The 13,344-nt window shown below is 37.8% G+C and overlaps 1 protein-coding gene across 4 annotated transcripts; it reads right to left on the minus strand.

The window, feature by feature from the left end:
* Positions 1-777: 777 nt before the first annotated feature.
* On the minus strand, positions 778-13,342 carry mfsd8 (major facilitator superfamily domain containing 8). 4 transcript variants are annotated; one of them, XM_034014673.3, is made up of 12 exons: positions 12,938-13,342; positions 11,112-11,203; positions 9,383-9,426; positions 8,666-8,906; positions 8,077-8,190; positions 6,977-7,121; positions 6,350-6,408; positions 5,665-5,773; positions 5,142-5,276; positions 4,669-4,772; positions 2,928-3,169; positions 778-2,026 (listed from the first exon to the last, which is right to left on the minus strand). In XM_034014673.3, exons 1-12 carry the CDS (start codon positions 12,988-12,990, stop codon positions 1,808-1,810), a joined length of 1,557 nt encoding a protein of 518 aa, XP_033870564.1. In that variant the 5' UTR covers positions 12,991-13,342; the 3' UTR covers positions 778-1,807. The 4 variants fall into 4 exon arrangements, with proteins under 4 accessions (XP_033870564.1, XP_033870567.1, XP_033870566.3 ...); XM_034014676.3 differs by having other exon boundaries at positions 12,915-13,342; XM_034014675.3 differs by lacking the exon at positions 12,938-13,342 and adding an exon at positions 12,612-12,908.
* Between the last annotated feature and the right edge of the window lie 2 nt (positions 13,343-13,344).

The following is a 13,344-nucleotide window of genomic DNA, read 5'->3' on the forward strand; positions in this document are numbered from 1 at the left end:
TGTACAAAAAAGAAAATCGCTGATTCACAGGATAAAACAGGTTGATCAACATTGCTGCAAGACATATTAGTCAACTGGGAAGACATACTATTAATAATAACAAAATTAAACTTGTCGGTTAGCTAGCAAGTATTATCATGAACATTTTAAGTAAATTACATTTAAATATAAGATGTAGCATCGACCTGTTCCATTTACATCAAGAAAGTGTGTTTTAAATACCAGACCAGGTACGTTCATTTTACTGCTTATATATCATAAGTGGTGAAAAGACCACTTTGGTCTTTCTGAGCACACTTCCACACCCCTGCTGCTGTTGTTCTTGGAGTGAGCTTTTTTTAGCCAGCCTTGTCCTAGTCTGACAGCTTACTTACTAAATATCTTGGTATCTAAATAACAGATGATAATTTTAATGACTGAATATATTTGAAGTTCAGAATGCGGACGATTATCTATTCGGGAATAACAAGATATTTTGTAAGCGAGCACTATGTGGGGTAAAAAGTGACTAAGTTCACCCCCTAGTCTCTGTAAATCACTTTGGATACAAGTGTCTGCTAAATGACTAATAATAACAATACAATTTAACACATGTTCCATCCCACCAAAATTTCAAGTGAAGTTATTATATATTACTATTATTATTTATTTCTTAGTAGACGCCCTTATCCAGGGCGACTTACAATTGTTACAAGATATCACATTATTTTTTACACATTATTTTGACATAAAATTTCTTATTTACTAATTAGTAAATAAGAAGATTCATATCCCCAGTACCAAATCATTTCTTTATTTGTATGCAGAATAAAACACCTCAGTGTCAGGACTACATTAGTGACCACAGGGCCTGAAGAGGAAATCAATCAATCAATCAATCAATCAATCAATCAATCAATCAATCAATCAATCAATCACTCTCTCTCTCTCTCTCTCTCTCTCTCTCTCTCTCTCTCTCTCTCTCTCTCTCTCTCTCTCTCTCTCTCTCTCTCTCTCTCTCTCTCTCTCTCTCTCTCTCTCTCTCTCTCTCTCTCTCTCTCTCTCTCTCTCTCTCTCTCTCTCTCTCTCTCTCTCTCTCTCATATATCTTTAATTAAAATGATAAAACGCATGTCACATTAACTTCATATACTTTGTCATATGCTGGACATCCATTACATTTACCAGAGCCTTTGACATTGTAACAAAATGTGATCCCTCTGCTAACTGCTCAACTTTCAGAGCAGCAGGTGAAGCACAGCCCACACAGCCATTAGGCTGCCAGTTTGCTCTCCAGTTAACACCGGCTTCAGATTGAAATACCGTATTCGCTCGAGTAAGTCGAGCCCACCATTGTAAGGGCGAGATCCAGGTATAAATTTATTTATTTATTTAAATTTGTTATTGAAACAAAAATGATAAGTTTAGTGTAACAGAAAACAAAAAAGTAACCCCTGAAATCGAAACTGTTGTTAGAGTGCACCTCAGGTGTTAATTTTAGTAAATATATGTATTAAATATTGTTCTGGTACAAGCCCCACCTCCACTTCCTTCCTAGCCCACATGGAAGTATGTATTTCAGTGGATTCATTCATTTTTTTTTACATATAGACAATGTGTATAAGTCGACCCCCGCAACTTGAGGACTGTGTTTTGGGGTTAAATTTCTCGACTTATACTCGAGCAAATACTGTAGTTCTTCTAGTAGCTCTGCTCCTTCGCTGGTTTGCAGAGATGAGATTAAAAAAAAAAAAAGACACTCCTTGTGTCTTTGTGTGTAGAATGAATGAAAATCGTTTGGTTCAGTAAGTTCATAAGCTTGAAAAACGTTAAGCAGCCACTTGCTCCTGTAATCTCCCATACCTCAAAGAAAAGGCAATAAGTCTCTTATACATCACTCCCAGGAGAACTACAGCTGCTACTACCAGTCCACAGACGGCACCGAATGCCCACCGAGGCCCCAGGCTGGTATACACCTGGCTGACGAACACCGGTCCCAGAGTCCGAGCCCCGCTTCCCGAGGCTGTTAGCCAGCCCATGTAGACACCCTGAGAAGACACAGACAACCCAGGTGTAAAAAAGCAAAACTGAAGGAAAAGAAACAAGTTACTGCATTTAACCAGCAGAACTACATTTAATACTAACCAAGATTACAATAACTTTTATATGGGAAGGTTGCTCTCTACCTGCCTGGAAATGGAGCAACCCAATAAAAAAAACTGCCATATAAACCAGATTTAGTTAGAAACGACCAGCTAGAAAAAAAGAATATGGGCACGGTCTTGTCAAAAGTTATTTAACAGTGTTGCCGATCAAGCACTTATATTGTTTGGCATATTAAATATAGAACATCAGTAAAATCATTGCAAAGTAGGCTTAATGCTTTGTCAGTAACATATAACACCGCGGCCCAACTACAATTAAAAAACCAGAGCCGTCAATACAAAGAAAACGTAGCCCTATATCCCTGAGCAAGCCACTTAACCTCCTTGTGCTCTGTACTTCGGATCAGACGTAAAACCGAGGTCCTATTGTAAGTGACTCTGCAGCAGCAGCTATGATGAATAGTTCACACCCTAGTCTCTGTAAGTCACTTTGGATAAAAACGTCTGCTAAATGACTAATAATAACAATACAATTTAATTTATTAATAATAATAATAATAATAATAATAATAATAATAATAATAATAATAATAATAATAATAATAATAATAATAATAATAATAACTAATTAATATAAGGATCTGGGCATATAGACTGCTCTATATCCCCAGATACTTATGAGCTATAAAACTTATTGAAAAATGCTGTTACCAAGTTTTATCAGCACTGGATAAGCATCACTCCATCAAATGACCAACTAATAAAGAAGAGGTTGGAACCCTTTTCCATACAGTAGTGCATTGAAATACTTTCATTTGCAATCCCATGAAGAGGTTCCTATCACCTGAGGTTTTGGTCCCAGAATCTTGGAGTACAGCGTGTAGGACATGACATTACAAGCTGGGTATCCCATCCCTATCAAGATGTCAGACGTGATGTACTGGGCAAGGTGGATAACTGGGATGTATTGGCACCAGGTCTGTTGGGCAGGGCAGCCCGTTGGTTCAGACAGGTCGTTTCGTGGAGGGGAAGAGGTTACATTTGTGGTGGCAGAGAATGTCCCATTTGTGGTAGTGTTCTGAATACCTGCAACAAACAGAATGAAAATAAGGAGCCCTTTAAAGGTTTGGTGGCTTTCATACACAGCCAATTCTACCACCAGACTACTTCCGGTAAGTAATATATATATTTACTCGGGAAATGGAGGCTGAAATACGTGTCCTCCAAAATGTGTTCCTGCCAATCCGTCATTTTTCGCACTGCAGATCCACAGCGAAGCCACCAGACCCATAGTGCCGGAGGACAACACAGATCTGAATGGCTCCACTGCAGACCCGCAGGCACCCTGTCAGCCACAGGGGTCGCTGGTGCGCGGTGGACCGTGGATTACCCTGCCTACCTAATCCCTCCCTACCCGGCTCTCGGCCAATTGTGCACCGCACCCTAGGAACCCCCGATCATGGTCGGCAATGACATAGCCTGGATTCGAACCTGCGATCTCTGGCTATAGGGAGCATCCTGCACTCCACGTGGAGCGCCTTTACTGGATGCACCACTCGGGAGCCGGTAACTAATATTTGGATCACTGAAATGAAAAACCTGGGCGAAACCCCTGAACGGTAATATTCTTCCAAAAATCAAATGGTTTGCTTCCTAAAACCAATCACACAAATGAATACACTTTAAATGAATACACATAGTCTAATGCTATAAACCATTTCCACTAAAAAAATCCATGCAAGACCCTCATAAAACAGGACATAATTGGATACATATTTAGTAAAATAGGACTTTAGAATTTTTATTTTAGTCTACCTTTTAAACCTTTAAAATGTTCACCACTTTGGTGATTCAATGTTGCAGCTGCTAATCTCTGATTTAATTAAGACACCATTGATAAAGTATAAAAAAAATTAGTAATAATAATTTGGAATATGCACTTTGTTATTGCATGATTTTTTATTTTCCAATAAAGCTACATGTTAATTAAACTGGGCACCAATCCTACAATCTCTAACAATCCCTGTTCTGTTTAGCATTTAAGTGGAAGTAGAAGGAGAGGGGTGGAGTATTCTAGACCAAAGGTGCGCAACCAAACTTTTATCACGGGCTGCATATCCAGAAAACTAGTTTAACCTAATGTGTACAGCGGGCCGCAATTTCACAGGATTCCTGTTGATTTCATACTGCACAATACACATCACAAACAAAAATATACAAAACAATTAAAAACAAAGGATTAATATCGTACTGTTATACCATATACACATGCATTGCACAATAATACAAAGCAAATTAAATACTACTTGCTGAAGCGGTATTTATTTTAGCAGACAATCTTGTTTAAATTCAGCATTAAACATTTGATTGATTTCCTCTATATACAGCAGTATGGGTTAGGGTCTTCTGAAGAAAATGTGGGGTACACAGATTCTGAAATTCACAATGGATAGATAGCACAATGTGTACCTCAGATGTTGTAAGCAGAGTACATGACAAGGCAGTGGCAATCCTAGCAGCAACATGTTTAGCTATTCTGAATAATACACAGAGCTGGTACAACTTTAGCAAAGCTCATTATTTACCTGTCCACTGGATCTTTGGAAACTGGTTGCCCCATGGAAGCAAAATTAAGAATCCGCAAAAAATAATCACCAGTCCTCCAAGAAGCACCAGTCGATCTCCAGTTCTGTACAAAATACAAAATAAATATTTTGCTCATTTGGGATAGTTGACAGATATACTACTACACAGTCTAAATATCCTGCTTCACCTCTTTATTAGGACCTGTACCTAATATCAGGATTGGCCAACCGTTTGCCCTGAACACAGCCTTGGCATAGACTGCACAAGATGCTGGAAGGTGCCTCAAAGGACGTAACTTGGTGCAGAGGTAAGCTTCTTTTTTCAGTGATAAAGACGCCGATGTATTTCATATTGTAACACTGGCATATCTGGTTTGTAAATTTTGTGACCACCGGTTTTTGAGGTGGTTTTGTATATTTTTTTCCAAAAAGTATGGATGAAACACTTTATGAATAACTTGCCTGCAGCTTACATTTTAGATATGCTTTTTACTGCCATAAATACCAGGACGGATTCGAACCCAATTGCTGCCAAAATAATGCCATTGTAATAAACTGCCTGAGCCCTTGTCCAAGAATACATGTCCATTGACAGGGGAGTGGAGATCCTGTAACAAAAAAGTAAAAACAGTTAGAAACAAAATGCTAAACCCATAGCAATATTGGATTGTCATTGGGATAAATGTCTTCAGCTTCCATGTGCCAGGTACCTGTCCACCAAGCTGGTCAGTGGTTTGTATATATATATTTAAAACACTTCATTCCCTAACTTCAGACACACAACATAAAATATTAGGTAAAGCTGATGCGAATACCTTCAAGTACTGCACCAGTTATTTTTGTATTTTTGTGCAATGCTGCTGCTACTTCATCCAGAGCTAAAAAACACTTCAATCATTCATTTTAGGTAATGCTCAAAAAAGAAAAAAGAAAAAAATGAATGGCATTTTAATAGTACCCTTATTCCACTGAATTCAGAAGTGCAAAAATGCTTACGTTTCAAAGACTGCAAATATGAAAAGGATGACAAAGAACAGGAGGTTTGATGTCACTACGGCCACCTGATCGATACCCTCCTCTGCATCTCCAGTCACTTCAACTCGTTCTAAATAAAATTACAAGAGGTAAGACAAGGATTACAGGCTTCCCTAACTGAATGCATAATCAAAGCTAATTAGTTTAGTGATTAAAGGTGCCCTACAGTCAAGAAGGGCAGCAGTGTGGAGTAGTGGTTAGTGCTCTGGACTCTTGACCGGAGGGTCGTGGGTTCAATCCCAGGTGGGGGACACTGCTGCTGTACCCTTGAGCAAGGTACTTTACCTAGATTGCTCCAGTAAAAACCCAACTGTATAAATGGGTAATTGTATGTAAAAATATAATGTGTAAAAAATAATGTAATTGTATGTAAAAATAATGTGATATCTTGTAACAATTGTAAGTCTGCTAAGAAATAAATAATAATAAAAAGAAGAGGAATTATAGAAGATGAACTCTGGCAAGATGATTTAGTGAGGACAATAACAATTTACTTTACAAGATATCCAAGTAACACATGGGATGGTTCAAAGTCATCAGACGATGGGAAGGTTAACATCTTGTGTCATAGAGGGCGCTATAACAACCCCTCCATAACAGAAGGTGTAAACCACACCATCCTCTTCCACGTGGTCCACTACCTTACCTTCTGAAATACTGTTGATGTTGTTGAAACTTCTTTCAAGATCATCCACACAATGTTCCCTATCAATCAGAAATGAATAAGGTTTAGAAGTCTGACAAATGTACTTACGTTTCTTTTTTTATATAAATGCTAAGGGCTCAATTCACAAAGTCACAGCCTAAGCAAGAAAGCAAGTACACAGAGGGCCTCTGAATTAAAACACTGAATTATATATTTAAATACCAGTTTATTCCATTTTTTTTTAATGTAGCTGGAACAAATGTTCAGAGAATTATAATAATTTCAATGGCAATTGACTAGAAAGAAACTACTCAGAATAATAATGGTTTTGTTCCTTCCTGAAACTAAGATGTTTCCTGCTGCCTTTAAATTATCAATTATTATACAGTATTTCTCAGAAGATATGCTTTTATGTTTGTATTTGTTTCAAATACAGTAAGGCGCTGATAATAGTTGTATTAACTGCAGAGACCTAAACCACTTGCCAGTGTAGCACTAATACCCAACACAGCAGACACTACCAGCTAATAACTGTCCATTTATAGTAGAGTCAAGGTCTAATAAGTAACAGGTGTGGCCCACTACAGATTATTGTTGCTACAACAAACTGAAAATATGTCATATTACCTTAAGACAGCAATGACAAGCACAATATTGACAACACCGAACAGCGCTCCCAGCAGAGCTGGAGCTGTGTACATGTTGAGCTGCAGGTCAATGAGCTCCCAGGTGACACCTCTCTCACCAATAAAAGACATGCATGCCTGTAAAACTGAAACAGCAGAGCAGCAGGTAAACCAGCCAATGCAATTAACAGAGAAGTGGGTCTTCAATTGAACAGTGGCCGATCTAAAATCTAACAAAATAGCTCCATAACATTTCTCCACCATACACTATTCATTATATAGGTCTCAAAGGTGCAGTTTTGAAAGAAACACATGTTATAGCTAACATGTATTTTTACTTCAAATCATGGCATCTGGTACTACACTAGGTTAAAGAAAACTCTGTTTGGAAGCAATGCTTTTTGACTTATGCTTCCTGGGACATTTCGCCTGGAGAGTGAAATTGTCTCCACCCATTCACTGGCATTGTTCTTGTCAGTAACCAATCAGCTGCTTCCCCTATTGCCTGACATGTTTTCAGCCAGGAACATGCTTTGACCCAGAAGACATTGCTGAGGTGAAATGACCCAGGGTGTACAAGTACAAACAGATAAACCAAGAAAAAGGCATAGAACTCAGAGTTTCCTTTAACCTAAAGAAGCACCAGAAATCATGTTTTAAAATTAAAATACATGTGTAACATGCATGGCTAAGATATATGGAATTATTTTGTTAGCTACAATTACTTTAAATATTACAATATTACCAATCCTGATATTTTCTTACTTTAAAATATATAAAAACATGTATGAGACACACTCACTGTTACATATGTTGTTATTAACGACTCTCCTATTTTCACTGATTGTATCGACAGCAGTTGGGATCCCCCATGACACTAACTTCATTAGTGACACTGTCCCAAACCTACCATGACTGAGCACTACATTCACAAGCAATACAAACAGACAAATAACTCAATGAATACAAGTAATTGCTAACACAGTGCAGTGCTATGCTTGGGGTATTTCTGCTTCAAAATGGAATGGGAAGAAACATATAGAAATAAACCACAAAGCAATACCAAATGTAAAGAAAATACACACAACAATAGTAGCTTACCTGGACCCAGTATAAATCCTAGAGCCTGACTGGCACTCATGTTCGCCATAGCACTGTTTCGCTCATTAAGTGTTGTTGCACCAGCAACGTAGGATCTCACAACAGCTACGTTTCCTTTAAACAAATATAGAAAATTGAGGTTAAAGGGATGTACAATTATAATTTAATTGGTAAAGTAGTAGTAGTGAAACATGCCTAGATTTCCCGGCTAATCCTCCCTTGCCCTGGACAATCCAATAAAGAATTAATGTGCAAAACCTCACAGCCATTCTCACTAGTATCTTCTTAAGAATTACTTTGTATCATTTTCTGTTTCATTCATCACATCCAAGTAACTTTCTAAAACTCAGAGGTGTAAAGCTAGTTGTGGCTCTCAGATGACTATCTAATCTCTAAGTACATTTGGTAAACCAGAGTGTAACCATTACCATGTCCACCTCTGCCCCTTGTGGGTGTAAGAAGTATGACGTACAATACATGTGATATTTCTTACATCCACTAGGGGCACTGTATTCTTTTCCCCCTATGTGTGAAGATGAAACCCATGGTGGAACTCTTCAGTGAATACTGCTCGATTGTGATGGTTTACCTGCACCCAAGCCCACACAGGTGCGAGCAGCTAGCATGTAGTATTTGTTGTGGGAGTGTGGGATATGCACGTATGCGTAGAGGATGTTAGCTGCCACATTGATGAATATGGAGACTATAAGAGGCTCCCTTCTTGGTCTGTAATTAGACCATAAGCCAAAGATTGGTGAAGCCACCATCTGTCCAACACTGTATGCTGCAACAACCCAGCCCAAGAAACTGGCGTCAGCAGTCAAATCAATCTGGAAGGGAAAGTGCAGTTCAGAATGTGTCTATTATGATTATTATTATTATTATAATTATTATAATTATTATTATTATTATTATTATTTATTTCTTAGCAGACGCCCTTATCCAGGGCGACTTACAATTGTTACAAGATATCACATTATTTTTACATACAATTACCCATTTATACAGTTGGGTTTTTACTGGAGCAATCTAGGTAAAGTACCTTGCTTAAGGGTACAGCAGCAGTGTCAAGAGTCCAGAGCCCTAACCACTACTCCACACTGTCTACAAAATATTGGCTTGCAGCACTATATTATACTGCACATTGTATTTTATATAAGGGTAGCATATTTACAGTACATCCATTTCAAGGGAAACAATAAGTGCTAAATGACTGTCTCAGCTGCCTACTAAACTCAATTAAAAACCATAACAAAACATAACAATTCCAAGTCTTACACTCTTTCTAGCACAGTGATGTACTGACCTTTTTAAGATACGGCCATATTGATGTTATGACAATAGAAAAACCTGGAGAAGAAACACAATATGTAATCCAGTTAATTAATAAAATCACACACAACCAGGCCTACATGTTATTTCAATAAGAAGTCAGTGCTTAACCAAGAGCCACCAGGTTTTGCCAAATGAGTAATTCTTCAAAATCCCCAAATTAGGCAACTGTATCGACCAATTACCACACATCCAGGCTGTTAATATTTTCACTGTTTACATCTGATGCGTGGCTTCGCAATAAACAAGCTGCCTCTGCCTCCCAACACCTAGTTCGTATTTCTCCATGCATTCTGAGATTAGGAAACATTGGAAAATACAGTGAGCACATCATTCATTTGGGATTACCTTGGAGGAAATTTAACATTGCACAATTTAAGGGTAGCGTCGACTCATCATAGATTAGGGACATTCGATCTCAGAGACTGGTATCGTGATTACAGAGTCGAGCTTTAAGAGATTATGCTCCCATGTCACCAAAAAGGCAACACCAATCGTGTGCATGCTGCGTTTGTGCGTGGTAAATGATTATTATTATTTATTTCTTAGCAGACGCCCTTATCCAGGGCGACTTACAATTGTTACAAGATATTACATTTTTTTTTTTACATACAATTACCCATTTATACAGTTGGATTTTTACTGGAGCAATCTAGGTAAAGTACCTTGCTCAAGGGTACAGCAACAGTGTCCCCAACTGGGGATTGAACCCACAACCCTCCAGTCAAGAGTCCAGAGCCCTAACCACTACTCCACGCTGCTGTCCTAAGGATTGTAATGCATTTGCAGGGCTCTTCGTTTCTAGTTTGTATTTTTGATCACGCGATGTCAACACACTTAATCAAACTCCAGAATAAATGTTGATTGTAAAACAAGAACACTTTTGTTTTTTCTTAGTAACTTGAATGCGGCTCTGATTTTGTTCCACTGATAATGTAAAAAAAGTCAAGTCCTTGTCTTTGATTCAAACCGAACGCAAACAGCGAGTGAAGTTAAACTGATTTAATTAAATTGTAATTAAGAGAAAACTATTATTTGCAAAACAGATTAAAAATTTTTGCAGCGCGTCATTAACGAGTCATTACAACTGGGAAAAATCCATTTAACTTAATGAACTTTTAAGGGACATCACGTGATCAAAATATCAAAAACGAAAACGGAGAGCCCTATGCATATAGTGGCACACTAATGTTTCATGAACACAGTTGTAACACTGCCTTCTTTAAATCAAGACTACGAATGGTAGTATCATTAGAGCTTTTCATTGTTAAAATCCTGACAACTTCTTACACTTTACACTTACAGTGCACTGATAGTGTAAGGATTATTGCCCACATTGCCAATCAGGTAACACAGCAATAATGATCCATGATTGGTTTGGTATGGAACAGAAAAGCCAGAGCACTTATAATGTTTTTTTTGGTCACTCTTCCTGCTGTGATTTAGAGGACAGATCTCAAACCCCAGTGCACTAGAGCGGCCATTTTGAAAAGAGCTTTAAAACAGAGTTGAAAGTTATACGTGTAAAAAGTTGTCAGCATGTTCACAACGAAAAGAAAAATTACAGGTATGTTATTTAAACAGTTGTAGCAACACGTGGGGATGTATAATGCTAGATTTTTCAGAAGCCTGCTACTTACTGTTTAAGACAGCTGTCATGAAGGGGGCTCAGTAAGTGTATTGAGTGATTAAGAATAGCTTACCCACACTGCTGAGAAACATTGTGAGATACATGACTCGGATAGACCTCCATCGGCTCTTGTACTGTTCTTGGGTTTCCTTAAATGCTTTACCACTAGAAGCAGAAAACATATGGCATGAATTTTCACCTTTTGCCCCACTCCCCATCTGGAGGCAGTGTGGTCCAGTGATTAAAGTCCAGGGCTTGTAACCAGAAGATCACCGGTTCAAATCCCACCCCTGCCACTGGCTGACTCACTGTGTGACCCTGAGCAAGTCACTTAACCTCCTCCATCCTGCAGATGAGATGTTAAATCAATGTCCTATTGTAAGTGACTCTGCATATAATGCATAGTTCACAGCCTACCTCTGTAAAGCGCTTTGTACTAGTGGTCCACTATGAAAGGCACTACATGAAGATATTATTATTATACAGTATGTTTACATGCTGCATACTAACATTGTATTGTTATTCAGAATACTCAGTATTACACCCATGTACAGCATATTCAGAATACGGTAAGCAGCATTCCAAATAAGGATATTCAGAGGAAGACATGTGGAATATTGAGCTGTCTTGTGCAATATAAATTCATTCTGTGACTGGCATTTGTTTTTGGTTAAGTTAAAGTTTATAGTTTGAAAAAAAAAAGTTGGTCTTTTGTTTCTGGAGCTGACAGGTTAATGATACATTACAAAATAGAATACAGCTTGCACACACAGATTTCTGAAGAAATATTTTAACTTCTATGAATAATATTATATTTATCATATTGGATAATCATTTGCGTTGCTTTCTTTTTGATCTACTACAAATACTCTTGCAGTACGTGGTTAAGAAACAGTTGCCAGTTTATTGGAAGGAATACAGTTCCTTGCTTTGGAAAAGCTCTTGTAGTTCTGTCATTACACATGCCCAAGGTGTGTAGTTTTCTGGATATGTCTGTCTGCATGTACACATGGAATATAAACAGATTATCCACAATACAGGTGTAATAAGGGACATACAAATGCTGGCAAACTATACTAGCAACTGTTGAGGTTGATCAGCTTGGGAACACCTAATATTTGATTTTTTTTTTGTGCCCCATACCTTTAAAATACAGGGTTAGATATCCCTGTTTAAGTTTACATGAGAAACCCTGTGTCTACTCAAAGTGGATCAGAAAGCAGTCACTTATTGCAGTCCAGTTTGTTTATGCACCCCACAGGAAGTTATAGGGGCATAAACACCCACCCCCTTTAAATGTGTACCTCCCACTACTTCCACTTGTAAGCAAAATACACAGAAGTACTTTCAGCAAGACTTACACCTTCAAACCCTGTTACCATTAAAAGAGAAGGAACAAAGCTACCAGTAAAACAACATGTGACCACATCAGGGTTACTGATAGTTACCTTACCATTTCATGCATGACATTATTTATTTATTTTAACTAAAGAAAAGTAGTTTTGGACACGTAAATATATTTTTTCATTGAAATAAATAATACATGTATAAATAAATAAATAAAATCCATTACCTGACATGGCGGAAAATAGCTTTCTCATATGAGGATATCATCATGGATTTGCGTCTTCCATATGTCCCCGGATATATATATATATATATATTTTATCCGTCACCATGTATGAAAGGGTTAGTTACAGTTTCTTATATGTTTACATCTTAAAATGGTTTCTTGAGCTAATAACATTCAGTGGTATCACAGGTAGAGTTACTGCGTAATTCTAATGCGTCAAAAGCAATCACTTGTCAAAAACTTTAGCAGACATGACAGGAGACAAATCTGATTTTTTTTTTGTTTGTTTGTTTTTTTACTTACAGTAAGCAATGAGTTTTACTCACTTTTCATTTCTCAGTAGTGCAGTGTTTTCATCAGGCTCCAAGTGTTGAGACATTTTAATCACAGTGTTATTCAATCACATTAAATCAAAGGAAACGCCAACTGTTTTAGAGATCTGCGACAGACGTTAGACTGGCTTTATTAAATCTGACAAATCATCAATGTTTGCACTGCAACCTGTATTTCTAAGCTACAGAGTTGACTTGCCCCATCACGGCTGCTAACTTCAAAAGTTGAAAACAAACATAAAAAAGGCAGTACTTCAACTCCGAAACATGGAGGAAGTCCAAAGATAGATGGTGCTGATAAATCATTTATACAAACCAAACTTCAGCCATATTTTTTGTTTTTTGTTCTATTTTTTCATCATCCTCCCGCGATATTTCCCTGCCCGTCTCTCATTGGCTAT

The sequence above is a fragment of the Acipenser ruthenus genome, chromosome 2 (assembly GCF_902713425.1).
Source record: "Acipenser ruthenus chromosome 2, fAciRut3.2 maternal haplotype, whole genome shotgun sequence".
NCBI lineage: Eukaryota > Metazoa > Chordata > Actinopteri > Acipenseriformes > Acipenseridae > Acipenser > Acipenser ruthenus.

What these genes read in the sequence shown, in the direction of transcription:
- mfsd8 (XM_034014673.3), bottom strand. Translation starts at nt 12,990, where the DNA reads ATGTCTCAACACTTGGAGCCTGATGAAAACACTGCACTACTGAGAAAT. An exon ending in GCACTACTGAGAAATGAAAA is followed by an intron (nt 11,204 to 12,937) that starts GTGAGTAAAACT and finishes TTCTGCTTCTAG; the next exon opens with TGGTAAAGCATTTAAGGAAA. An exon ending in AGGATTTATACTGGGTCCAG is followed by an intron (nt 7,122 to 8,076) that starts GTAAGCTACTAT and finishes CTGCTGTTTCAG; the next exon opens with TTTTACAGGCATGCATGTCT.